Source organism: Meles meles, chromosome 16, assembly GCF_922984935.1.
Source record: "Meles meles chromosome 16, mMelMel3.1 paternal haplotype, whole genome shotgun sequence".
Lineage (NCBI taxonomy): Eukaryota > Metazoa > Chordata > Mammalia > Carnivora > Mustelidae > Meles > Meles meles.
Genome location: NC_060081.1, coordinates 60,733,793 through 60,760,396, shown reverse-complemented (window position 1 = coordinate 60,760,396; position 26,604 = coordinate 60,733,793). Strand labels below are relative to the sequence as shown.

The 26,604-nt window shown below is 51.7% G+C and overlaps 1 protein-coding gene across 2 annotated transcripts in view; it reads left to right on the top strand.

The window, feature by feature from the left end:
• Positions 1-24,306, top strand: part of SOGA1 (suppressor of glucose, autophagy associated 1) — a 66,364-nt gene extending 42,058 nt beyond the window's left edge. For both annotated transcript variants that reach the window (XM_045980367.1, XM_045980368.1), the window contains 9 exons: positions 790-915; positions 1,873-2,103; positions 5,206-5,310; positions 6,264-6,431; positions 7,885-8,136; positions 9,914-9,985; positions 11,474-11,544; positions 12,919-14,269; positions 17,362-24,306. In XM_045980367.1, coding sequence (XP_045836323.1) covers positions 790-915; positions 1,873-2,103; positions 5,206-5,310; positions 6,264-6,431; positions 7,885-8,136; positions 9,914-9,985; positions 11,474-11,544; positions 12,919-14,269; positions 17,362-17,514 — 2,529 coding nt within the window. In that variant the 3' untranslated portion in view covers positions 17,515-24,306. The remainder of the gene's footprint in view (positions 1-789; positions 916-1,872; positions 2,104-5,205; positions 5,311-6,263; positions 6,432-7,884; positions 8,137-9,913; positions 9,986-11,473; positions 11,545-12,918; positions 14,270-17,361) is intronic.
• Positions 24,307-26,604: the final 2,298 nt, after the last annotated feature.

The window sequence follows — 26,604 nt, the reverse complement described above, 5'->3', positions numbered from 1 at the left end:
CACTGAGAAGCAGAGTCTGACCTATCCTGGAAGCCTCCCTTCTGGTCCCCATCCAGTCAACATCCTGACTTCTAATAGAATAGATTAGTTCTGCCTGTTTAGCTACAATACTTATAACACAATTTCCCCTCAAAACGTAGAGCTTTGTCTTTTTCTTAAGATTTTATTATATGGACATTATAAGCAACAAATAACTAGAGCGAAATCCCAAAGCAGCATTGCATGAAGATATATAGAAAGAAGTCAAGATCACGAGATTGTCAGTTAACCACTGTTCACATTTAAGTGTGTGTCCCCGTGTCCTTTCTGTTTTTCTATTGGGGTATATATCCTTTTTAATTTTTTATTGAAGTATAATACAATGATATGTATGCAATTAAGGACACTATCTTTAAGTGTACAGTTGAATGGACTTTGACATATGCATAGACATGTTAACCACACCTATTAATCCCCTAACTTATCCAAATTGTTTCTAAATTTTTGTAGTTACAAACAATGAGACAATGAACATCTTTGTGAAGCCAACTTAGCTTTCTCAATACGTTATTTTCTTCCAATGCATTTCAAAGAGGGAAATTATCAAGGCAGAATTTTAATAATAGCTAAATTTGATGTGCACTGTTTTGCTTATTTGTCATGACAACCCCTTGAAGTAGGGCCAGCCACTGTGCCTGATTTGTACTCCAGGGACAGCTTGGACCCCACTTAACTCTCGTCCTCTGACCACAGCTCTACTCCCCACCCCCCACTCTCTCCCTGTGTCTGTGTCCCTCATCCCTATCCCAGATCAAGGAGCTGCAGCTGGTGCTGGCTGAGGCCCATGACAGCCTCCGGGGCCTGCAGGAGCAGCTGTCCCAGGAGCGGCAGCTTCGGAAGGAGGAAGCCGACAACTTCAACCAGAAAATGGTCCAGGTGGGTGGTGCCCAGTGCCCGCCCCCGACACTGACCCCAGCTTCCCTGAACAGAAGGCAGAAACCTTGGGGCTCCATGGGTCTTCAGAAGACAAGGGTATCGGGAAACTGGAGTCTCCTGGCCCTAGCTGTGCTTGATCGTGCATCAGCTCTACTGGGCTGGAATCCTGGGCTTGTCATTGATGGCCTGTTTGACCTCAAGCCAATCCTGTCTTCTCTCAAGGCCTCAGTTTCCCACCTATGACATAATGCTCCCATCAGAGCTGAAAACCTGTATCAGAAAGCCCAGAGGTCTGACTGCTAATCCAGGCTGGTAGTCCTGCTAATAGAAAGCATGTATTAAGCCCTTACTGTATGTCCGGGCTGTGCAGTGCTCTTTTCACACATTATGTCCTTTAGTCCTCAGGATTTCCCCTGTGAGGTGTCCCCATTTTATAGATGGTGAGCCTAATGCCCAGGGAGCTGAAGTGCTTGGCCGAGGTTGCATATCCAGGGTGAGACTCTAATCCCGGTCTCTGCTCTCTCAGTCATGACCTTGCATTCCTTCCTCAGGATTTGCATCTTCTCTCTCCCGGCATGCCCTTCGCGCTTGACATAGGTCATGCCTTCCTGCCCTCCTTGCTCACCCGCCCGGGTTCCTCATCAGATGTGAGAGTTCCCGTGAAACTTTGGCAGCCAGCACGTGCTCATTATGTGGTGTCACGATTTTTACAGCGAGGCAGAGCTGGGTTCAAATCCCACTTCTCAGTGATCCGTAACTGATCGCTGTTGCTTTTATGAGTTTCTCTTCCCTGGAGTTTATCCCAGCAGAATGAGCTGATGTTGGTAGAGCCCCTGGCAGGGATCACCAACAGGCACCTCCCAAACTTTCCTCTCTGTCTTTATCTGAGGCCCGGAATGGGAAAGGGGAGTGCTGGGAAGACAGCTGAGGGTGCTCACGCTCCTGTCCCCCTCCCAGCTGAAGGAGGACCAGCAGAGGGCGCTCCTGAGGCGGGAGTTTGAGCTGCAGAGTCTGAGCCTCCAGCGGAGGCTGGAGCAGAAATTCTGGAGCCAGGAGAAGAACATGCTGGTGCAGGAGTCCCAGCAGTTCAAGCACAACTTCCTGCTGCTCTTCATGAAGCTCAGGTGGTTCCTCAAGCGTTGGCGGCAGGGCAAGATTTTGCCCAGCGAGGGGGATGACTTCCTTGAGGTATGGTTCCCCTGGGGCTGGGACTAGGGCAGGGCTAGGGTGGGGAAGATGGATTAGACACCCAGGTGGCATTGACACAGCCCTGAGGCTCATCCCAAGCCGTCAGCTTTCAGGCTTCCATCCCTGCATTCTTTGACTGGTTCAGCTTCTGCTTGTTGAGAACTATTTACCAGACGCTGTGGCTAGAGGATACTGTGATGGACACAGATGTGGTCCCTCCCCAAAGAGAGCTGATCGGTCTTTAACACCTCTCTAAGACTTGTTCATTTCCCTTTGCAATGAACCTCAGAGTCCTCAGCAGGCAACAGTATCTGGGTAAATTCAATAATCTAGTTTTGTTACTATGCCATTATGGGCCCATATAGTACATATTATTTTTTACTACTTTAAGGGATACATTGTATAGAGTAAAGTGCACACATCTTACTGGGTACAGCTGATGAAGTTTTGTCTGTACATAATGACGACTGAGCCACCCAGGCGCCTGATAAAAATCTTTAAAAAAAAAAAAAAAGATATAAACATAATCAGGACACCTGGATGGCTCAGTAGGTTAAGTGTCTGCCTTCAACTCAGGTCATGATCTCGGGGTCCCGGGATTGAGCCCCATGTCAGGCTCCCCGCTCAGTGAGAAGTCAGCTTGTCCCTCTCCCTCTGCCCCTCCCTGCCCCCACTCATGCTTGCTCCTTTTGTCTTAAATAAATAAATAAAATCTTTAAAAAAAGATGTAAGCATAATGACATACATTGGTAAAAAAGATAAATACACATGTATAAGTATAATATGAACACATACATGTAACTATATAAATAAATGATGTACATTCATACTCAAAGAATATGTGTCCACACACGCAGAATTTTACATGTGAAATGATAAGTATACGTGTGAATGATTTAAAAAAAAAACCGCTCAGGCATTGAGTATGGTATTCTAGGTACTGTTTTAAGTACTTAAGGTGAGTGATTGCATTTCATCTTTACTGATATGCTAAGATATGTAGATAATTACTGTTCCCATTCTACTGCAGATAAAGATCTTTGATTCTTTGCCTCAGTTCTGAAATCCAGAAGTTCTGAGAGAGCTGTGTTTGGTAGTATCTAAACTCATTTGGAAAAGATTGGCCCGGCATTCATTTGGCAGTAAAACCTTTATTTATCCCATTTCGTGTTAATATTCATATGTTTGTAGGGAAACATGAGTGTGCTTGAGCCTAGAGTGTTACACCAGGCCCTGCTGGGGCAGTGATACCCTGTATAGTGTGGGTACCACATTGTCTTTTTAATCCCCATGTATTTTGAATTCCCAGCACACCTGGTCCCGAGGATTTTGGAGAAAGAATCATGCATCTGTGTCTACAGACAACCATAGTCTGTATGTTTAGATACTCATGATGAGGGACAGAATTGGGGTGTTTATTCAGGCAGGCCCTGCCCTTCTCCCCCACCATCCTTGGAGTACTTCCCAGTCTCAGTGTCTGCGCTGATATTAGAAACCCTTCTTCATTTGGTTTCTAGGACATCAAACTCTCTTGGGTTTCCTTCCACCTCACTGGTTGCTCTTTCTTGATCTCCTTGGCTGGATCCTCCTTTTCTCCTTTGCCCTCTCTTAACGTCAGAGTCCTCAAGGCTCAGGCCTTGGGCTGCGTCTCTCCCTTACCGCCACCTGCCCCCTTGGGGAGCTTGTCCAGGTACATGGCTTAAATGGCCTTCCTTGCATGTTGTGAATCTCTCCAGAATCTATCTAGAGTCTGACCCAGCCGCTCTGCCCTCCCTCCCGGCTGAGCCACCGTCACTTCTTGCCTGAATTTTCACTGTAGCCTCTTACGTGGTCTCCCCGCTCTGCACCCTTCCGCCAAGCACCTTGCATTCAGAAGGGTATGAGGAGGTACCCCAGGCGGCATGTACTGCATGTGGATGGCATCCCCTGGAGTTTTGTGTTGGGGGTTCTGTTGCTGCCCATTAAGCTCGGCAGCTGTGGCGATCCTGAGAAACCACAAATCAGGTGCGCGTCCCTCCTCAGCTCACAGTCCTCCTCTGGCTCCCATTTTACCCAGAGCTAAAGCCGAAGTTCCTACAAGTCCCGGCCTTGGGCGACCAGCCTTGTTCCCCATACCTGTCTCGCTTTCTCTGTGGCTCTCCTGCTTCCCTCACGCAGACATGTTCCCACCTCAGGACCTTTGCATCTGCTATGCCCTTTCCCCGGAATTCTCGACCTGCAGGTGTTCACATTGCACATTCTCTCTTAGCTCTTTCAGGACTTTGCCTGATACTCTTGTCTCTCTGAGGCCCTCCTTGACCACCCACATGCAGCACCCCCCGCCCCCCGCTCCTTGGCTTGCTCTGGTGCCCCGTGGAGCTTTGCTGTGTGACATTCCAGACAGTTAATCCCATTTCATACATTGCACTTATTTGTTAGTGTTCTTGCTACTGGAATGAAAGCTAAAGGGGATAATGGTTTTTGTCCATCTTGCTCACTGGTGTATCCCCAGCTCTGAACACAGGGCCTGGTGGACGGTAGGTTTTCAATAACTCTTTGTTGAGCGAAAGATGAATGAGTGCCCCAGTCAAAAGTTAGCTTTTTTCTGCTTCATTCCCACCCTGAACTAGTACCCTGGCTTCCTTGACTGGCTCTGGACTTCTCTGCAGAATCCATAAGCAGCAAATCCCCTCTCAGGAAGGTTCCTTTCATCCACTCAAACCTTTGGTTGCCATTTCTATAATTATGGGGGTGCCCATGGCCCTTTTAGTCCACCTGAAGGGCCTACCTATTGACCCAGCCTGGCAACATGGTTATTTCTGAGGATGCCTCATGGCCTTGGGGGCAGAAGAGTTGGTATGGGAGGACAGAGGGGCCTGCCTTCCCAGCGGTGCTCCTAGGCCTTGATGGTGCCCAGGAGCCAAAGTTAAAATCTGGGGAAATCAGTGTCCAACTAGAGTGCCTTTGGTCCACCTTGGACCATAAATCCCCATTCTTTCTTCCTGCCTGGCTGTGTTGTACCCTTTCCATCTGGGCCACTAGCCTGAATCCCCTCTCCTGATGGTCAGACTCCCAGGCATGACACCCTTCCAGCCCCTGTTGAATGTGGCTTTTTAAAAACAGGTAAATAGCATGAAGGAGCTGTACCTGCTAATGGAAGAAGAGGAATTAAACGCCCAGCATTCTGATAACAAGACCTGTGCGGGGGACAGCTGGACCCAAAACACGGTGCGTTCCCAGCCCAGTCCCAGTCCTGTCCTGCCCATGCTTCCTTTGTCTGTTTAATGATCGCTTCCTGCCTCCTTCCCTGACCTGTCTTGCACGGAGCACTGGAGCTGTGGAAGACCATTACCTGGTGACTGGCCCCAGATACTAGTGCTGTGGGGTTCAGAGGTCATCCAGGGCAGTGGACCGGGCGGTCACATGCAGGAGAGCTGTTAATTCTCTCCAGAGCGTAGGGGACAGTGTCACAGACAAAGGGTAATAAGTGGCGGGTTTTGAAGGATGAATGGGAGCTTGCATACTAGAGAGTGGGGAAAAGGCCCTTTTGGACCTAGAGAGCTGTGTGTACCGAGGTGTGGCCGTGTATTCTGGGATTGACTGCGGCTTGGGATGCATAGAGTGGGGGTAAGGACATCCAGTTGGGGTCATATGAAGAGAGGCCTTGTGGTCTGCAGTCAGGAGCCCTCAAATCAAGCCATGGGGCAGAGAGAGCGATGGAGTCGGTCCGCCAGGGTCATACACAGTGAACTTGGGTAGGTGGGAGACAGGTCATGGGCCCAGGAGAGAGGATGGGAGCTGAGTCAGGCCGTCAGGGAGGCTGCATAGTTGGGATTCCCCATGTGGCCTACGGTGGGTCAGAGAGGCACATCTTGGGCAAGGATAAAGATCCAGGGCCTAGGGTTTGCAGAAGCTCGAAGAAGCCGGAGTCCATCGCACATTTAGGCTGAATAATAATTGCTGTGACCTCAGAGTTTTTTTGTTCATGTGAGGCTGGGGCACATGTCAACCTAGGAGGTGCCCAGGCCTGGGCTTGGCTGGGTGAGATGGCCTGGGGAGGCCCTGGGATTTGCTCGAGATTGGGCAGAGTCCCAGGCTGGACTGTGGGTGAGTGTTCCCAGCCCAGGCTCCCCTTCCCACCCCTCCGAAGCTCCTGACCCAGGCCTTGCCCCTTTCTGCAGCCCAATGAATATATCAAGACACTGGCTGACATGAAGGTGACGCTGAAGGAGCTGTGCTGGCTGCTGCGGGATGAACGCCGTGGTCTGACTGAGCTCCAGCAGCAGTTTGCCAAGGCCAAGGCCACCTGGGAGACAGAGCGGGCAGAGTTGAAGAGCCATACTGCTCAGGTGAGTCCCCTACCTGTCAGAGACATTGCCCTCTTTGCTCCTCCCTTTTCTAAGCCCCCATAGCTGTCAGACCTGGGAGCATGATGCTCAAGATGTGCTCCTAAGAAGCATAGGAACCCCTTCACTTCCTCTTGAGACCCAGAGAGGGTAAGAGACTTACCTTGAAGCACACAGCAAGGGTCCCAGAAACACTGGGGACTGGGAGTCACGGATCCACGGAAGGAATGTGAGGGACTGACAAATGGGCACGGGACATCATTGGCCCATCTGCTGCACCATGGGTTCCCAGGTGTGGCCAGGTGCTTTGATACCTGTCTGCACCTGGTGATGTCCTTCACATACATGGCCAGGCTTCTGCTGCCTGCTGTCCTCATTTGCTCCCTCCCTTCTCATAAGCATCCCCTTTGTCTCTTGCTAGCTGGCTTTGTTTTACTCCCACAACCCAGTGTGACCACGGGAGCCTTAACAAGGAGCCCTGGAGGTGTGTGGTCTCTGCTGTGTGCCCAGAGGCAAGTTGCTGCCCGCCTCTGGTCTGAGAAGTGAGAGGGTGGGTTTCTTCCCACTCAGAGAGAATGCCCTGACCATCACCAGCAAGCCCCCTGCCTCAACTCTTCAGGTCCCAGCTTCCTCCAAGCCTGTAACAAAACCAGCACGGAAGGGTTAAGTTTCTTTCCCAAGGTCACCCAGCTAGTAAGTAGCAGACCTGACTTTTGCTCCCCAAACCTCTGCCCCTGATGGCTTCTCATTACCATGATCCCAGCCTTCTTCCCGGTGCTCACAACCTTCTGGCTTCCCTATGTCACACTCCTTTCCTCTGAATGTTCCTGCTGCTTCCCAAACCCTATCATTCCAGGTGCCCCCCTACCCACTAGGAAGCTGATTGGCCCCTGTGGGGGTTCATGGACCGCAGCCCGGGGGATCTGGGGTACACTGATGCTTGAGGCTGCATGTTTACCTCCTCCCACCAGGCCATCACACTGGACCGATTCCTGCACACATTCATTGTGTGACTGTGGTTGCATGCCCCCCCCGCAAACCGTAAACCCAGACCACTTGTGAGAGTTGATGAAATATGAGAACAATAACTAGGAAAGCCTCCCATTTTGTAGCTCTGTGACCTGGGACAAATACCAACTTCTTCGATCCTCTTTCTCCTCTGCAAGTTATCGTAAAAGGTAGTTGTCTTGCTGAGATTTCACGAGGATGCCGAGATAATGCTTGAGAAGCCCTTAGTGTGTGGAAAGAGCTCCTTGTGAGTCCTGATGGTGAAGAGGGCTTAGTTCTGTGGGGTAGTCCCAGCCGGTGAGGGGCCTTCTGAGCAAGAGCCCTCCCCCCACTCCGCCACCACCCCCTGCTGGTGCCTGAGAGGGAAGGAAGATGGCGGGATGGGGGGGGGCAGAGGGGAAGGGTCTCCTGGTCTCAGCCACCCAGTTTGCTTTTCCTTCTGCTGCAGATGGAGCTGAAGGCTGGCAAGGGGGCTGGGGAGCGGCCAGGGCCGGACTGGAAGGCCGCCCTCCAGAGGGAGCGTGAGGAGCAGCAGCACCTGCTGGCCGAGTCCTACAGTGCCGTCATGGAGTTGACACGGCAGCTGCAGATCAGCGAGCGCAATTGGAGCCAGGAGAAGCTGCAGCTGGTGGAGCGGCTGCAGGGTGAGAAGCAGCAGGTGGAGCAGCAGGTCAAGGAGCTGCAGAACCGCCTGAGCCAGGTGAGGCCTGCTGCAGCCGCCTTGGGGCTCCCTGTGGAAGATGTCTGGGGCTGGGCTCTCCTTCAGTTACAGCTGGATCCAGGTGCTCAGAGAACGCATGAGGTGCTAAGTCTGTCTCTCTGCCAGTCTGTCAATCTTGCTTTCCTCTGTGCTTTATTCATAAGCGAGCTGTCCTCAAATAGGGTTCCTGTTTCGTGCTCGTATCTTCCTGGCTTACCAAAGACAATGGAAAGAGCATTTCCCTTTTCCACAAGGCTGATTGGCCTTGTAAGTCATGTGCCTACCCCTAGAACCTACTGAACCCTGAAAATTTGGGAAAATTAGAGTTCTCTGGCCAAAAGAGGGGGCATGGGAAAAAGCCATCGTGGACCGTTACACCTTACCACAGTTCTCATCGGGTACCCAGCAGCCGCTTACCAAGCTACTCTGCGCACTCTTTGTTTTATTTTATTTTAATTAACATATAATGTATTATTTGCCCTAGGAGTACGTGTCTGTGTATCATCAGTCTTACACATTTCACACCACTCACCATAGCACATACCCTCCCCAATGTCCATAACCCAGCCACTCTCTCCCTTGCCCTCTTCAAGAACCCTCAGTTTGTTTCTGAGATTAAGAGTCTCTTATGGTTGGTCTCCCTCCCGGTCCCATCTTGTTTCATTTTTTCCCTTCCTACCCTCCATAATCCCCCCGCCCTGCCTCTCAAATTCCTGTCAGAGAGATCATATGATCATTGCCTTTCTCTGACTGACTTATTTCGCTTAGCATAATACCCTCTAGTTCTAGCCACGTCATTGCAAATGGCAAGATTTTGTGCTTTTTGATGGCTGCATAGTATTCCTGTGTGTGTGTGTGTGTGTGTGTGTGTGTGTGTGTGTACGTGTGTGTACGTGTGTGTACCACATCTTCTTTATCCGTTCATCTGTTGATGGACATTTAGGTTCTTTCTATAGTTTGGCTATTGCCCCACTCTTTTTATGTTGACTCCTTTCCTTGGTTTTACTTTTTCTTTTTTTTTTTTTTTTTAAGATTTTATTTTTTTATTTATTTATTTGACAGAGAGAGATCACAAGCAGGCAGAGAGGCAGGCAGAGAGAGTGAGAGGGAAGCAGGCTCCTCGCCGCGCAGAGAGCCCGATGCGGGACTCGATCCCAGGACCCCGAGATCATGACCTGAGCCGAAGGCAGCGGCTTAAACCACTGAGCCACCCAGGCGCCCGGTTTTACTTTTTCTTTTAATTACATAAATCAGGACTTCATCTTTATATAAGACCCAGATAGTGCAAAAGCATACCCCAACCCATTCCTTCCCTTTCTTGCCACTTAAATTTATATTCACAGAGATCATTTTGGTGTTTTATCTATAACGTAATCATAAGATACATATCGTTTATACTTACTCACCTCTTGCATAGAAAGCTGTCCAGGGAAGAGTGTAGAGGCCGGCCTGATTCCTAGTGTTGGACTCCCCACCCTGCTCGTTCAGCTGTGGCTTCGCTGACCTAGCCAGCCCAGGAACTGCAGCAAGAAGTGGCCCAGCGGGGACTGGAACAGATGGGAGGGCATCCATAAGGATGCCTGTAAGTGCTTGCATTCATGGTCATGTTTCCAAATGGTTCCAAATCCATCTTTTGGTGGCTCAGAGCTACTGCCTGCTGGGAAGATGGTTCCCAGGCTCCAGGCTACAAGCATAGCCTAGGGACTGGCCCTGCACAGAGCGAGGCCCCACTCGCCAGCCTTGCCTGCCACTGACCCTCCTCTTTATCCTTGCCCAGCTGCAGAAGGCCGCTGAACCCTGGATCCTGAAACATTCAGACTTGGAGAAGCAGGACAACAGCTGGAAAGAGGTAAGCAGGGTAGCAGGCCCTCCGTGTTCTCTTGGCTCCTGGCCACACTGCCAGGTCCCTCACTTGGGGGCGATGCGACAGGGAGGAAGCTAACTCTGCCCGCCCCCCCCCGGCCACCCCCTTACATTCCGGGCTCCTCAGTTCTGGGATCTCTACCCTGTCATTCTAGCCAATGGCTGGGAACTTGTGAGGAGCCCTCTGTCAGCTCTGTCCTTCCATGCCTGGGAGAGAGACCGGCTGTCTCTGTGTCCTTGGCCAGGCGCTTGCTCTCTCTTGGTTTCAGCTGTGCCTTTCTAAAAAGCCAAGCCTCTGGGGCGCCTGGGTGGCTCAGTGGTTTAAGCCGCTGCCTTCGGCTCAGGTCATGATCTCAGGGTCCTGGGATCGAGTCCCGCATCGGGCTCTCTGCTCAGCAGGGAGCCTGCTTCCCTCTCTCTCTCTCTCTCTCTCTGCCTGCCTCTCTATCTACTTGTGATCTCTCTCTGTCAAATAAATAAATAAAAAATCTTTAAAAAAATAAATAAATAAAAATAATAAAAAGCCAAGCCTCTGGTCTTGAGGCTTGTGTGGTCTTGAGGGAGTCACTCTCCCTCTCTGGGCTCCAGTTGTCTCCGTGGTAAAATGAGAATCACATTCTCATTTAGAACACCCTCTCTGTGGAGACTGGTTAGGTCACTTCGGTGAAATTTGCTCCTAAGCTTCGGGGCCTTATCCATTACAGTAACATTCTCAGTAACCAAACAGTGACTATATTGGCTCTTTGCTCAGAACAGCCCGAGGGAGTTGGGAGATTTGGTTGCAAGCCACAAACACTAACTGTGGGGAACTGAGGCATGAGAGGATTTAATGGGGGCTCAAGAGGGCTGGTGGTGCAGGTTCAGAAAAACAGATGCAAGTCCCAGGGGACCTGCTCTGGAACTAGGGGGAAGACAAGCCCTGAGCAGGAATCTTGAGGTCACTGCTGACACCACCAACTGAACTGTGGCCACGGCTGATTTCTTGATGCCACCACATTCAGAAAAACTTTTAAAAATACTCTTTCCAGGGTGCCTAGGTGGTTCAGTCATTAAGCATCTGCCTTTGGCTCGGGTCATGATCCCAGGGTCCTGGGATTGGCCCGACCTTGGGCTCCCTGCTCAGTGGGAAGCCTGCTTCTCCTTCTCCCACTCCCCCTGTTTATAGTTCCTCTCTCACCATCTCTCTCTCTTTCTCTCTGTCAAATAAATAAACAAATAATAAAAAGCCTCTGTCCTTGGGGTTTTCTCTTGGAGCTCTGGTTGGCCATGCTTGGATCACATACCTATGGAGGGAGTGTTAGACCCACTATAGCCAGAAACTGACCAGCAGGCATTTCAGATCGGTGCTGACATCACTCCTGTTCTATAAGAAGACACTGGGGCATGGGATCCCAGGTCGTCTTGCACTGACTTCTTGTCCCCTTCCCTTGGTGCACTGGTGGCCAGAACTCACCCTTCCTCTCTTCCTTGACAGACACAGAGCGAGAAGATTCTGGACAAGGAGGCAGTTTCTGAAGCTGACCTTGGGGGCACCGCCTTAAAAAGGTGCTAGCATCCCTTCCCCCTGCCCTGCAGCCCCTTCCCTTGCCGTATCCTTCAGCCCCTCCTTCAGACCCTCTCCCTGCTCCACCCCTTTGCCTGTCTTCTTTCCCTCGCCACACCTCCCCCCACCCCTGTGCCCACCATGACATCTCAGCGGAGCCTGGAGAATCCTGGGATATAGTTTCAAGCCATTCAGGAGCCAGGAAGCTAGGGAGAATGAGAATTCCAGCCCGTGATTTTTCTTGTTTGTTTGCTAGTGGACATGCATGAAAACCCGGGGCCGCATATATCCCAGCTTTGAAAGTAACTGTTCATCTCCTCTTACGGTTCCTTCTCCCCTATCTGGAGTTAGGGGAATCAGGCTGGGCTTCCGTTCTGGGATTACTGTGCAGCTTCCTCTGGGCCCGGCCCTGTGCTATGGCCATGGAGACCCCGAGGCTGTTGGGGACATGTCTGCACTCTTAGGAAACCCATGAATAGAACAAGGGCAACAGAACCCATCAGAGCCGTCAGAGCAACCTGACGCCAGGCGGTCTGGGGTAGGAGGGTAGGTTCTGGAGTCAGAGGGCGGGGTATGAACTCCCACTCTGCCATTTCCTAGAGTAGTGTGATACTGGCTGATACTTGCCATCTGTCTCTAGTGGGGATAATGGGCGCTGTCTGCTAGAGTTCCTAGAGGCCCAAATGATCTGGCCTCTGAGATGCACTCAGGTCCGCCTGGCACTTCCAGTCATCAGACAACACGTGCCATGTCTGTGCTAGACATGGTGACATCTTATTTGGGTTCCCCTAAAGCAGAAACAGGATTCGAGAACTTATCTCAAAGATCTCGAGACAAGGATCTGAGCGCAAACGGGGTTTATTTGGGAAGGGATTTGGGAAACACTGGAAGTGACACGGGGAAGGGAAGGCAGCCAGTAAAGGGGGATGTGGTCATTCTGTGGACAACCAAAGCTCCATTTCGCCGAGTAACTCTGGGGGCCAGAGCAGAACGGGCAACGCAGAGTTCTCCCACCCATGGATCAAGGAGGCCGGGTCCTGAGCCACGAGATCCGCCCATTCTTGAGAGCTGTGTCTAGGGGCCAGACTCTGTGATATTTGTAGCTTCTTCTGCGTGGAGGCCAAATGTGCCCTTGCAGACACAGAAAAACCTTTGGCGGAGACTAGCAGGTATTCAGTGTTACATGTTGGGTACATAGGGGCAGGTGCCGAGGTGATGTGGGGCTGGGCACCAACAGTGTCTTCCACGAGAGGTGAGCCAGACGGTCGTGGCCCTAGCCCTCGTGCAGTGCGGGGACCAGGGAGGAAGAGCAAAGCGTCTGCTCCTTGTCTGTTTTCTCCCATTAACGCTGCTCTTTTCTCCTCCGCTCCTCCCAGGACCAAATCAGTTTCCTCCATGTCTGAATTTGAAAGTTTGCTTGACTGTTCCCCCTACCTTGCCGGGGACGCAGCCCGGGGTAAGAAGCTGCCCAACAGCCCCGCCTTTGCCTTTGTGGGCCCCCAGCCAGTGGACCCGGAGAAGGAGGGCCAAGAGCAGCCAGGGCTCTCGCCACGGGACTGCAACCGCCTGGGCCCCCTGGGCTGCCAGGAGCCCGCGGGGAGGCAGATGCAGCGCAGCTACACGGCTCCCGACAAGACGGGCATCCGCGTGTACTATAGCCCCCCAGTGGCCCGGCGCCTGGGTGTCCCCGTGGTCCACGACAGGGAGGGCAAGATCATCATTGAGCCCGGCTTCCTTTTCACCACGGCTAAGCCCAAAGAGTCGGCTGAGGCCGATGGGCTGGCCGAGAGCTCCTACAGCCGCTGGCTCTGCAATTTCTCCCGGCAGCGCTTGGACGCGGGCTCGGGAGGCAGCCCTGCGGCACCGGGCCCCAGCTTCCCAGCTGCCCTGCATGACTTTGAGATGTCTGGCAACATGAGCGACGACATGAAGGAGATCACCAACTGTGTGCGCCAGGCCATGCGCTCAGGCTCCCTGGAGAGGAAGGTCAAGAGCACATCCAGCCAGACAGTGGGCCTGGCCAGCGTGGGCACGCAGACCATCCGCACAGTCAGCGTGGGCCTGCAGACCGACCCCCCCCGCAGCAGTCTCCATGGCAAGAGCTGGTCACCCCGCAGCTCCTCGCTGGTGTCTGTGCGCAGCAAGCAGATCTCCTCCTCCCTGGACAAGGTGCACTCGCGCATCGAGCGGCCGTGCTGCTCCCCCAAGTATGGCTCACCGAAGCTCCAGAGGCGCTCCGTGTCCAAGCTGGACAGCGCCAAGGACCGCAGCCTCTGGAACCTGCACCAGGGCAAGCAGAATGGCTCGGCCTGGGCTCGCTCCACCACCACGCGGGACAGCCCCGTGTTGAGGAACATCAACGATGGGCTGTCCAGCCTCTTCAGTGTGGTGGAGCACTCGGGAAGCACAGAGTCTGTCTGGAAACTGGGCATGTCCGAAGCCCGGGCCAAACCTGAACCTCCAAAGTATGGCATCGTGCAGGAGTTCTTCCGCAACGTGTGTGGCCGGGCCCCAAGCCCCACGTCTGCAGCCGGGGAGGAGAGCACCAAGAAGCCGGAGCCCCTCTCCCCAGCCAGCTACCATCAGGCAGAGGGCATGGCCAGGATCCTGAACAAGAAGACAGCCAAGTCGGGTGGCAGTGAGGAGGCCAGACTCTCGGTGCTCCCCCAGGTGGGGAAAGATGGTGTTCCCCGGGACGGAGATGGAGCCACAGCCCTTCCCAATGAGGTAGGTGGGTGGGGGTCTACCCTTTTTGTTGGGAGCAGGGAGGTTGACTTAGAAGGTCCAAAGTCTCTTGGTTTTCAAACTCAGGAATATGTTTGTATGTTTCATAAAGTCCTTTTGCTGGTCTAGAAAGAGGGGTTGGTGGTGGATGGGGGGGCACCTGGCTGGCTCAGTCAGAGCATGTGATTCTTGGTCTCACAGTTGTGAGTCCAAGCTCCATGTTGGGTGTAGAGCCCACTTATAAATGAATAAATAAACGGATGGATGGATGGATGGATGGATGGATGGAAGGAATGGGGGTTAGAAGGCCCCAGACCTGGAACAACAGACCTGATGGACACACGGTCTAAGTAGCAGGAGACGAGTGAGTGAGGCTTCACTAGCTGCTTTGCCTGCACGCGGCAGAGATTGCTAGCATCCACTCCAGGGAACACGAACTGCTCTCCTGCATCAGTGTGCTGGCGCCAGCTGATCTGGTCCATGAGCGGTCATTGTGTGCATCTCTGTGTTCAGTAAAACACCTTGGCACCTTGAGATTGGCCGTAGTGGGAGGACTTACACCATGGAAATTGACAAATACTCCAGATCCGGGCTTTTCCCCTCACTCCTGGGAAATGAGTTATTAAACATTTTCTAGGGGCGCCTGGGTGGCTCAGTGGATTAAGCCGCTGCCTTCAGCTCAGGTCATGATCTCAGGGTCCTGGGATCGAGCCCCGCATCGGGCTCTCTGCTCCGTGGGGAGCCTGCTTCCTCCTCTCTCTCTGCCTGCCTCTCTGCCTACTTGTGATCTCTCTCTCTGTCAAATAAATAAATAAAATCTTAAAAAAAAAAAAAAACAAAACCATTTTCTAGCATACCCCTGCCCAGCCCCCTAAGACTCCATGCCCAAGTGCTTTCATTTTCTCTGAGAATCTTTTGCTGCACATCCCACTCCTGATAACGATTTCAGATTTGGTTCGGGATTATTTGCATGTTAGTCAAAGAATGTGTGTAAGTTAGTTTTCCAGAAAGGGAAATGGTGAAGTAGCTTATGGATCCCAAGCACAAGGACCCAAAGGCCTCAGCACCTTCTTTGTCTCTCTCTCCTCTCCCTTGAGCATTGTTTTCTCTGATTCCACTTTCTTCCTCTGTCCCTCTGCTACATTTACATGTGTGGTCCCAGCTTTGCTTTTTATGACATCTCCTAGTTTAAGCATTTGAGACTGACTCAGATCCCTCCATCCCAATTCCACATTCCTAGAAGAAAGAAGAAACTGTGATTGGTTTAACTTGGGTCCAGTGTACCCCCGTGGTCTAATGAGCTGTGGTCAGGGGTGGTATCATGGGGTCTGCGGTGCACTTGGTGAAGGTCGCACGTGGGGGCGCAGAGAGGTGGCATGGGCTAGGCCTGGCCCATTTGTATGTATCGTATGTTTAGGTGGTTTCTAGGTTTTCTCTACCATACATAATGCTGTGGTGGACATCTTGGTACAAAAACATTTGTCCACATTTTGGATTATTTCCTTAGGTTTAAGTTGCAGCAATGGGTTATAGGATCAAAGAATATAAAAATTTTAAAGGCTTTGATAAATGTTGCCAGATTGTTTTTTTTTTTTTCTTTTAAAGATTAAAACATTTTTTTTGTATTAGCTTTGGAGGTAGAATTTAGCCTTTTCTTTTTTTTTTTTTTAATATTTTATTTATTTAACAGAGAGAAATCACAACTAGGCAGAGAGGCAGGCAGAGAGAGAGGAGGAAGCAGGCTCCCTGTGGAGCAGAGAGCCTGACGTGGGGCTCGATCCCAGGACCCTGAGATCATGACCTGAGCCGAAGGCAGTGGCTTAATCCACTGAGCCACCCAGGTGCCCCGAATTTAGCCTTTTCATCAGTTGTATACAACACCCAGGGCTCGTTACATCATGTGCCCTCCTTAATGCCTATCACCCAATTACCCCATCTCCCATCCTCCTCCCCTCCAGCACCCCTCAGTTTGTTTCCTAGAGTTCAGTGTCCCTTATGGTTTGCCTACCTCTCGATTTTCATCTATACACATGTATGTACACACACACACACACACGCACGCGCGCACACACACACACACAGCCTATTGGTTCTGTTTCTCTAGAAAACCCTAATACAGTGGGTGTATTTAGTCTGTGAGAATTCAATAAGGCATATTTTTATCATGTTCAGTATGTACATTAAACTGAAAAAAAAATTTTAAGTATGGACAGCTGGTTGAGAATATAGAGAAATAAAACATTAACCACAGGGGCACCTGGGTGGCTTAGTCGGTTAAGCATCTGCCTTTGGTTCAGGTCGGGATCCTGGGATCCTGGGATCAAACCCCATGTCGGACACCCAATAAGCAGGGAGCCTGCTCCTCCCTCTCCCTCTGCCCTTCCCCCCGCCTGTGCTCTCTTTTGTGCATCCTGTCTCTCTCTTTCAGTCAAATAAATAAATGTCTTTTTAAAAAAACAACAAAAAACACTAACCACATACTAGTAGAGGTTGTAGAAATTGGGCACACTCTTTCGAAAGCAGTTTGGTGGGGTACCTGGCTGGCTCAGTCAGTGGAGCATGGAACTTTTGATCTCAGGGGTGAGCTCAAGCCCCATGGCTATACTTAAAAAAATTTTTTTAAACCAATAGGCTGTATGTATGTATGTGTGTCTTTGTGTCTGTGTATGTGTGTGTATAGAGAAAGACAGATATATTATAAGGAAGTGGTTCCCACAATTATGGAGACTGATGTGTCCTAAGATTACAGAGTAAGGTAGAGCAAGCTGGAGACCCAGGAGAGCTGATGGTTTATTCTAGTCTGAGCTCAAAAACCTGAGAACCAGGAGAGCCAGTGATGTTATTCCAGTACAGCACATGTAGCTAATGTAGTTCCAGTCCTAAGGCCACCAGGCAGGAAGAATTCTTTCTTATTCTGGGAGAGTCAGCCCTTTTGTTCTAGTCAGACCTTTGACTGATTAGATGAGGCCCACCCACATTAGAGAAGGCAATCTGCTCCAAAAGCAACCTCATAGAAGCTCTCAGGGTAATGTGTGACTGCCCCTGGGTGGGCAGTGCCTCTTAGCACTTCCTGACTTCATCCTCCCTGCTCCTAGGATGCTGTCTGTGACTGTAGCACCCAGTCTCTCGCCTCCTGCTTCGCCCGGCCATCCCGCTCTGCCCTCCGCCACTCTCCTTCCAAGTGCCGGTTGCACCCTTCGGAGTCCAGCTGGGGTGGGGAAGAGAGGGCAGCTCCCCCTAGCGAGTGACAGAGCAGCCGGGCTCCCCACCTCAACCAGCCCAGTCCCTGGATCACCGAAGGGAACCAGCAGAGAGGAGGCAAGGCGAGGGGCCCATGCCCTCGGCATCGTCTCACCTTGGAGGTTCAGCCGCTACACCACTGCCAGAGAACAACTTTCCCATCCAGGTAAAGCGGGGTCTCCTGCTGACTGCTGGGTGGTGATCTCTGACTTCCAGGGGAAGGCAGCAAGTGGGAGAAAGACCACAACTAGGCTTCAGAGGTGGCTCCAGAGCGATCCCTTGGGAGCCAGTCCGTTGGGAGAGCCTCGCCTGGTTCTGCCCACACCCACTTTTCAGAAGAGCCAAGGAAAGAATACACTTCTGGCTGTGCTCCTCAGGGAAAAGGGCTCACAGAGATGTTCCCTGCCAACCATGTCCTCCTTCACGGCAGGAAACACCATGACAAGAACGGGCTCTGCCGTAGGATTCAACATGGGGTTCTGGTGGAACTGAGCTGGGCATCCTCCCCGTCCCTTCCTTCCCTCCATGGATTCCTCCTCCCAGCCCTGCTGTTCTGGATTGCTGTGGCTCTAGGGGGTATGATAGGGCAGTAGCCAGGGCCAGTATCAGCCTGGAATCCTGGGGCGCTGGATCTCCCTGCCCATAGCCTAGATGCAGCAATGACTGGAAGATGAGATGGAAACATGTGGGGCTCAGGGTCGGGTCACTGGAACTGCCTCCCTCATCAAGGTGACTGGGTGGGGGGCGGGGTGGGAGCCAACCTTCCCAGGACAGAAATAGGTAGAGTCAGTTTCAAGATCTGGTGCACAGATAAATTGCCTAAATGCCCACTGCCTTGATCGCTGGGGCCTCTTTCCCCAGCACCCTGGAGGGGGCGCCACATCTCCACTGTGTTTACATCCTGTGGCTGGTAGAAGGCAAAGCTGTTCCCAATGAGAGACTCCCAATTGGCCACGCCAGGCCAAGGAGCACCCCCAGAGGCCGGTGCCCCCAGGACACGGCAGTGGACAGGGGCCTGGAAACACATTTCTTGCCTCGGTTGTTTATTTGAATTTTTCTTACTATAAATATTTAAGGTGGTTTTAGTTTATTTTAATAATTTAATTTACCCCGAAGTCCCTAAGGTAATTTATTGGAGGTTGAGACATGTATTCTTGCCATTAGGACAATGTGAGGCTTCTAACCCAATATCCAGGCATGGGATTCCCCATACAGATAAGCCAGCTTGGCTGCCGAGCTCGAGTCTCCTGGTCAAATTTAGAGGGCCTCCAGTAGGGCTGGAGCCCTGCAGCTTGCTCCCCAATTCTGCTGACCATCTGGCCTCAGAGCACTGCTTTTCACTCACTGCCTGGTACCTTGGCCAGCCCCCAGCAGTCAGTCTGCAAACCCTCGCTGACAGGGTGGGGGGCTGGGCCAACGTCTCCACTTCCCAAACATTCTCCATCTGCCCTCTCATTTTGCTCCCTCCCTCTGAAACCTTTTTGTTTTTTTTAATGAGTCAAACACAGATTACTAAGGCTCTTATAAGAGCGTGGCGATCTTTCCAAGTTCCCCAAGTGAGAACTCACAGGAAAACAGGACTGAACTTCGAGAATGTTGTTTATTGCAGCTTTGCACATGGACGTGAGAGTGTCTGCCAGCCTGCTTCAGCTCTCACCACCTGCCAGCCTTCTCACCAGCCTCTTTCCTTAGCCTTATGGCCTCTCCTGGCCCCTCTTCCAGCCCCAGCTCCCCTGCCCGCCTTTCTCCACATCCCATGTGAGCTGTCTGAGCCATAGTGGCTCATGGCAGTGTGGGGGGAAGGCCTCAGCTGGCCTCTCCCTTGGTGCCAGTGAACCCGTATCGGTTGCACACTTGCCCGCACACACGCAGATGCGTGGACCTCCTGCCGCTGGCTGGGGGCCCAGAGTGGAAATACCAGAATGAAGCAGCTTGTCTGCAGAATGCAGGAAGACCAAAAGCCAGCCCCTTTGTGAGCTTGTCCCCAGGACTCAGGAGACAACCTCTGCACTCCCACCTGCTCCCAGTTCTGCCCTTTCAGGGTCACCTGGACAAGTTACCCCAGATCCTTCATCTCCATTCCCTACGGGCAGAATGTGAGGACCATGTCAGGCTGACCAGGCACTCTCTTGTGCCATAGTGACTTATGTGGGCAGAACAGGCAGGTCCCTGGAGCCATGGCCAGTCTCCCCTGGGATGCTGCTGCTCCCACTCAGAAGGTCAAGGGGTCCTCCAAGGTTATCTCCAGGTGAGGGGACTCACACCAGGCCACATGCCACCAGAGGCCTTCTGCCACCTCCCCAAGCTATGGAGGACCAGGGAGGTTGCACTCCCGGCCTTGGGGAGAAATCCTCATAAGACCTGAACCCCAAGGCCTACGGACCGCTCAGCCTTACCATCGTCTTTGTCCAATGCTGTCCTCGCAATCTTCTTGTCTCAGCGCCTGGCCACCCGGCCCCCAGCTGGCGTCAGAGGCTCCAGATCTTGGTTTTCAGTGAAGTCCTTTAGTGTCAACTTCCTGCATGCCTCTGTGCAAGGCCACTCATCACTGTTCCTGCAGAAGCCTCTGGACGTGGGGCTTGATGGGGTTGAAAATGTTATGTGTAAATATTGGTTTGGTTTGATTTTTAGCATTTTAATTAGTAACTGGTTGTGTTTTCCTTTTGGGGGGTTGGGGGGGTTGGTTTGTAAAAACTCTTGTACTCTTTTGGAATGTAATTTCTAAGTTTGTTTGTTTCTTCAAATGCCTTTTAAGTCTTGGTAACATTCCCAAAGCAGAAAACTGCCTGACCCACAGTGGGGATTCCCCTGGAGCCCTGGGGTCCCAGGAAGGAATACTGCCCTTTTTCCCTTTCTCCCCTTCCTGCTTCTCCACTGGACTCCCAGCACCTTCCTCCTCGTCCTTCTCCTCAACCTCCTCTATCCTTCCTTTTCTACCATCTGCACTGTCTCCCACCAAAGTCCCAAGGAACCCTGGGGGTTCTGATCCCCTACAGATCACTGGGCTTGGATCTATCGTGTTGGCATCAGTTGGTTGGGGAGGAGTGGGGGGCCAGTTGCCCGGGTTGACCCTAAACTGGACAACCTCACGTTCCTTACATCTGACCTCTTCCCAGAGCCAAACTAGACCCTCCTGGGGACAATGATGTCTGTATTTGAAATGAAAATCAGACCACTTTGGCACATCATTGGCTCCTAGGTCTTGCATGCACAAGGCATCTGTCCAATTCCTGTCCCTCTTTTCCACCCAGGTCTTTCCCTACCAAAGACTGGCCAATTTAAAAATCCCTCCTGGAGGTCTCGCTTTCTATGAACTCAAAATGCGCCCCACCTCTTGGGCTTCCCAGGGATATGCTTGTCCCAGCTGCTTTCCCAGCTGACAAAGGGAAGGGCCCAAAGACATCACCCTCTCACATGCTATCACATGGTTCCATCATACCCACCCCTATGCACCTTTCACGGTTTCTTCACCCAGTCTGTTCTCTTGCCCACCCAGCTTCCAGGCTCTTCCTCCCTCTCCCCTCCCATCCAGAATGTCCCCCACCTTCCAACTGTACCAGCCCCCCAAGCTCCCACTACCTCCTCACTCATACTAATAATCTTCCCCTGCACACCCCACCCAGAGTACTCTGCTATCTGGAAATTGCTCCCCTATCCCACGGCTGCTTCATAGCTCTCAGAGACGGCTCTGGGAGGCAGCCTTGGCAGGACAGGGGTTAGTGCAGATCAGGAAACAGAGGTGCAGGGCTCATCCCAGAGACACCTAACTGGGAGGTCATCGAGCCTAGATTAGGACCTGGGTCCATCGGATCCCCCAGCCCAAATTTGTCCTGGTTGCTATGTAAACCCACTGACCCACCGGGGACTTTTCTTTGTGGGTACAGGACACCCGGAATATGCCACTACCTAACCCAGACTTGAAACCATGCAACCATCACCACTATCCGTTTCTAGAACTTCTTAATCACCCGAACTTAATCACCCAAATCACTGAACGAATAATAAGTCACCCGCCCCCTCCCCAAGTCCCCGGTAACCTCTATCCTACTTTCTGTCTCTATGAATGTGCCTCACCTAGGTAGCTCATGTAAGAGGAATCACACAGTTTCTGTCCTTTTGTGTCAAAGCCCCTCACCTTTTTAGATGAAAAATTGGTCCCAGAGAAGAGAGTGGCTCACCAAGGTCACACAGCAAACTACAGGCGGAGTCAGGATGAGAAGGCTGGTTTCCTGACTCTAGAAGATTCTGCATCCCCAGTGGTGAAGGAGACCCCTCTCTGCCATTCTTTGCTCTTGGTTGAGCCCCTTCCTCTGTCTGGGCTCAGTCTGTTCAGTCCCCTCCTCCCAGCCATCCACTCTGTTATCATCTTCCTCCAAAGCTTCCCCTCTCCTGCCTCCTTTTCTTGGCTCGTTCCCACCAACACACCAAGTGGCCCTGACCCATGACCAGATTTTCCTCTTCTGCACCCCAAGCTTGCTTTAACGCCTGTCCCTCAGCCCTCCCAGAACAGCCTGTCCAGCTCTGCTCCCTGCCATGGACTTCCCTCCCTCCTCAGGCTCCCACTCCTGTCCTGTCCTGGAAGTACATGTGTCTGTGGTCGCCCAACTCCGATGTTTACTGTCATATCTGGTGATGTTTCTTGGTTCTGTTTCATTTATTTCATGTTTTCTCATCCTAAAGGAGGCACCCTTCCAATATCTACCTTACCAGTCCTTCTCACTGAGCTTAGCCCAGTGACCTCCCAGCCCAGCAGGACATCCCCTAGGTCCACTGTTGAACCACATTATCTTCTCTGTCTGCAACCTCGGGACCTCATCACTGTCCCCTGTTGGGTGTGTGTGTGGGGGGGGGGGGGGGACTTGAATCCCTCTTTCTGGGCTCCTATACCCTGCCCAGTCCTGCCTAACCTCGTTTGTGAAGAAGGTGCAGCCTGGCTTGTGTTTTTCTCTCTGTAGGTCGTTCATCCATTGGTCTATCCATCTGATACCCCACTACCCTCTCTGCCCTGCCCTGGGCCTCACTGCCTCCAGAATACCTTGTCCTGGCTTTACGCTTTACCCCTCCCAACAGTGTGTGAAGTTTGCAAAGTCCACAGACTCAAGAACCAAAGGGGACTTGATGCTGGGCCTGCATTCCCCTGCCCAGGGCTCCTCCCCACTACCTATTACTCTCCCCTCATACTTCTTGGACCCTCACTTATCCCATCACCCCCCTTTCCTTCCCCTTCTTGCCCTGCACCAGCCTGCAGGATCTCAGGCCCTAAAGGAAGGAGCTCTGGTTTCCTCGAAGCATCCTTGAAGGGTCGAGGTAGTCAGGGCCTGGATGGTCACACTCCATTCTGATACCACTCAAACTGCTCCTGGGAAGAAGACCCTCAGCCAGGAATCTGGAGACCCTGCCCAAGTCTGGGAAGATCTGTTTGGCTAGTTCTCTGAGCCTCCCCATTCTATGATTTTATCATGAGCACCAGGATGATCTCTAGGGTCCTAGAACAGCCCCTTTGTTTTGGGATGCTACATCACTATCCTCTCTCCACTGGACCCTGGTATCCTGGTTCCTCTTTCAACTCTGCCTCTGATCTCTGTGCCTTAGTTTACTTCTCTGCACAGGGGGCTCACCACAAGACTATTAATAGCAGCTTCCCGGGTATTTTGGTGCCTCTAAGGTTGGGCCTTGCCAGCTGTGGCCCAGCTCCCTGTCACTGCCTCAGGATACCAAGTCGCTGAGCGTGAGGTGCCTGGAGGTTCTCAAAACAGCTCGAGCATGACCTGGGAACTTGACAGAAATGCAGAATACTGGCCCTACCCAAGACCTGCAGAATTAGAAATTCTGCTATGGGGTCCAGCAAGCTGGGGTTTAGCAAGCCCTCCAGGTCATTCTCCTATAGCAGGACTTGGCCAACTGCTGACCTGCACTAGCAATCAGCGTGGCCTGGTGAGGGACTGAGGCTGGCCCAGACCAGAAACAGGTGGAAAATACCAACCTCATCTGGACGCCTGAGAGATTGGAACTCTCCTTACCCACCCCTCCCTGCCTAACAAAACAACTATGTCCTTTTCCTGGAAGCTGGAGGGCAGGAAGAAGGCTACAGTTTTCCTTTCTCTGCCTCTGGCTTCATTCCAGTTCTACTCACAAAAGGCCGTCCGTGTAGGGTTGTGCTAGCAAAGCAGCGGGTGGGAGTTGTGGGGTGGGGGTCAGGGTGGACAGGAGACAAAGACCCTGACCATGTATCCCTTGGAAACCTTACCACAGGCTCATGACCTCTCTTCAAATAGTAAGAAACCTAACTCCTCAAGGAAAGAATCCTAAATCCCTAGCTCCTCCTCCTCTTCCTCCTTCCACCTCCAGTGAGACCAAGTAGACAGTGCCAAAACCAGCTTCAACCCCCAGCAGCTGGGGAAGAGAGCCAGAAACTGTCCTCTCCTCTTGGTCCCCCTCCCCAGGCCCTGCCAATACTGTGAAGCCCCCTTTCTGCCCAGCCTGGTTTCTTGGTGAGGGTCCTGCAATCCTGGGCCCTAGGGGACCCCCCGCCCCCAGGGAAAGGCCCTTGGGAGGGAAGGGACCAAGGGCATCCTTGGGCCAAATTGTCTGCCTCTCCTGTCCACTGTTCTCTCTTCCCCACTTCTGTCTTCAAAAGGCTCCTTCCCAAGATGGATTAGGTGCTAGGACAACTGGCCCAATCCTCCAGCTCTCCCTGCCCCTGCGTCTTATTTCAGACGTGAGAATAAATGTACAGTGTAAACTTACAAAAGGTTTTTAATGGTTGTAGATTGGAAATAAAGTATGTAATATGAACAGTTTCCTTGGATTTGGCCTCATCTCTGATTTTTCTTGCAGGGTGGATGGGGCCCCCATCAGGTTTGAAACCTGATTCTTCCCCCACCCCCCACAGCCCAGTTGCCTGGGAAGGAGGAAGGCCTGGGAATGCCACAGTCAACTGGCTAGTTTGGGGTCACTTGGGAGGAGCCACCAGGGGTTCTGGATACTGAGTCCTTACATCTCAGAGTCTCCTATTATGTGTGATATGACCACTGAGAAACCTGCAGAGTGTTCAAAAATGTTACTTTATGCAAAAACAAAACAAAACAACCTTTTGCAGATTTATCATAAAAAAAAGAGGACACTTTAGACATGGGTCAGTTACCTATTACAGTATAATTAACTAGCCCCAAACATTAATTAGATCACAGGTGCTGTGAATCAGAAATTTGGGAGCTAGGTAGTTCTGACTTGGTGTCTCAAAGAGGTTGCAGTCAAACATCACTCAGGCAACAGTCATGTAAAGGCTTGACTTGGGCTAGAAGATCGGTTTGCAAGGTGGCTCACTCACATGCCTGGCAAGTCAGTGTTGGCAGGAAGAGGCCTCAGTTCTTCTCCACTTGGACCATAGTGCTGCTTGAGTATCCTCACAAGGTGGCGGCTGGCTTGCACTAGAGCAAGTCATCTATGAGAAAGCAGGGTAGGAGTCAAAATGTCTTTTATGACTAAACTTTGAAAATCACAGTCATTTCTGTGGTATCTTACTGGTTATACAGATCAGCTCTACTCAGTGTGGGAGAGGAACACACAGGGCATGAACATCAGGAAGCAGAGACTACTGGGGACCACTTTGGAAGCTGGCTATCATTTGAAAAATCTACATCTTTCTCCCTCCCTCTCTTTCTCCGGGGGTGGGATGTGTGTGTGGCGGGGAAGGCTAACAACGAAGTTTGTGCTAGGCATTGAGAATGCAGTAGATAGGCCTGGAAGACAAGAGAGCAAATGTCAATGGCAGAGGAACCCAGGGTGTGCAGGGAGCCAGGAGGAACCGGAAGACTCCACAGAAGGACATCTGAACTGATACCTGAAGTTGAGATGTTAAATAAATGAAGGGGATAGTGGTATATTGCAGGCAGGAGACAGACAGGAGGTGGCTCCAGGGTGAGAGAGTGCCCATATGGAAGCCTAGCAGAAAAAGAGCAGAGCAGAATGGGGAACCCAAAGATGGTCACCAGAGTTAGGAGTGATGAAAAAGTCTGGGTCAGATCATGCAGTGCGTTATGAGGGAAGAAACATCCACATCCTGCAGACGGTAGGAACCCCTGGGAGAAATGAAAGTAGAGGAAGGACAGAAGATGTATTGGGTCTGGAATCCATGAACCAATATTTTCACTGTGCCTCAGGATAACCAGCCCTGGCTGGGAAAGTTGTGTTCTGTTCTTGGGACATTGACAAATGATAAGCTGAAGAGGAGGAACTGGGTACCACTAGTCCCTGAAAGTGATATTCTGGGAACCAAGAGCAAATCTCTGCTTTCAGGTGGCTATTAGAGCCAGCAGGTTGCAACCACAGGGCGGAAAATTTCAGGAAGGCAGATTTCTACCTCCCATCAGAAAACCTTTCCAAGGACCGCAGCTGCTACAAAGGATGACCCCAGTAACATTCCAGCTGCTGCTGCCCAACTCGTCTTTCAGACTTTATGGACTGCTAATAATTCAACATTCGGTTCAGATCCGAAAGAAAGGACTGCATATGCGAGGGGACATTTCCATGGCATCATGCTATGTGCTGCTCTCCGGGGCCTCCCATGCCAGCAAGGGATAGTGGAGTAGACACAGCTGGGCTTCTGGGAATACAGAGTTTTCAGTCTGGAGCCTCAGAGAAGAAACTAAGACAGATGAATACTCAGCTGAGGCTTAAAATTGGGAGAATTTGCAGAAAAAAGCTGGAATGGGCTTCCCAGGCAGAGGGGACGGCTTGAGCAAAGGAGCAGAGGGAGGAAGCAACAAGGATTGTCAGAGGAGCTGCAAGCAGTTTGGGGAGGGGGTGGCCTGCAATAAGGCTGCACAGGAGAGTTCTTGAACTTTGCCAGTATTAAACGGGTCACAGGAAATAAAGTGCTAGAGCAGGAGTGGGATAGAATAAAACTGAGTACAGAGCTCCACTCTGCTCTGGGAGAGGCACGGGCCACGTTTTTGCAGTTTACAATATAAAAGGAGGGTGGAGACCATCGTCTAACCACGGAGCAGACCATCAGATGCCCTGTGATCCACTATATTCATTTGGCAAGTACCTCTCTGGGCCTACACCTCCCCCTGCCCCATCTTCAATGGGCTCTA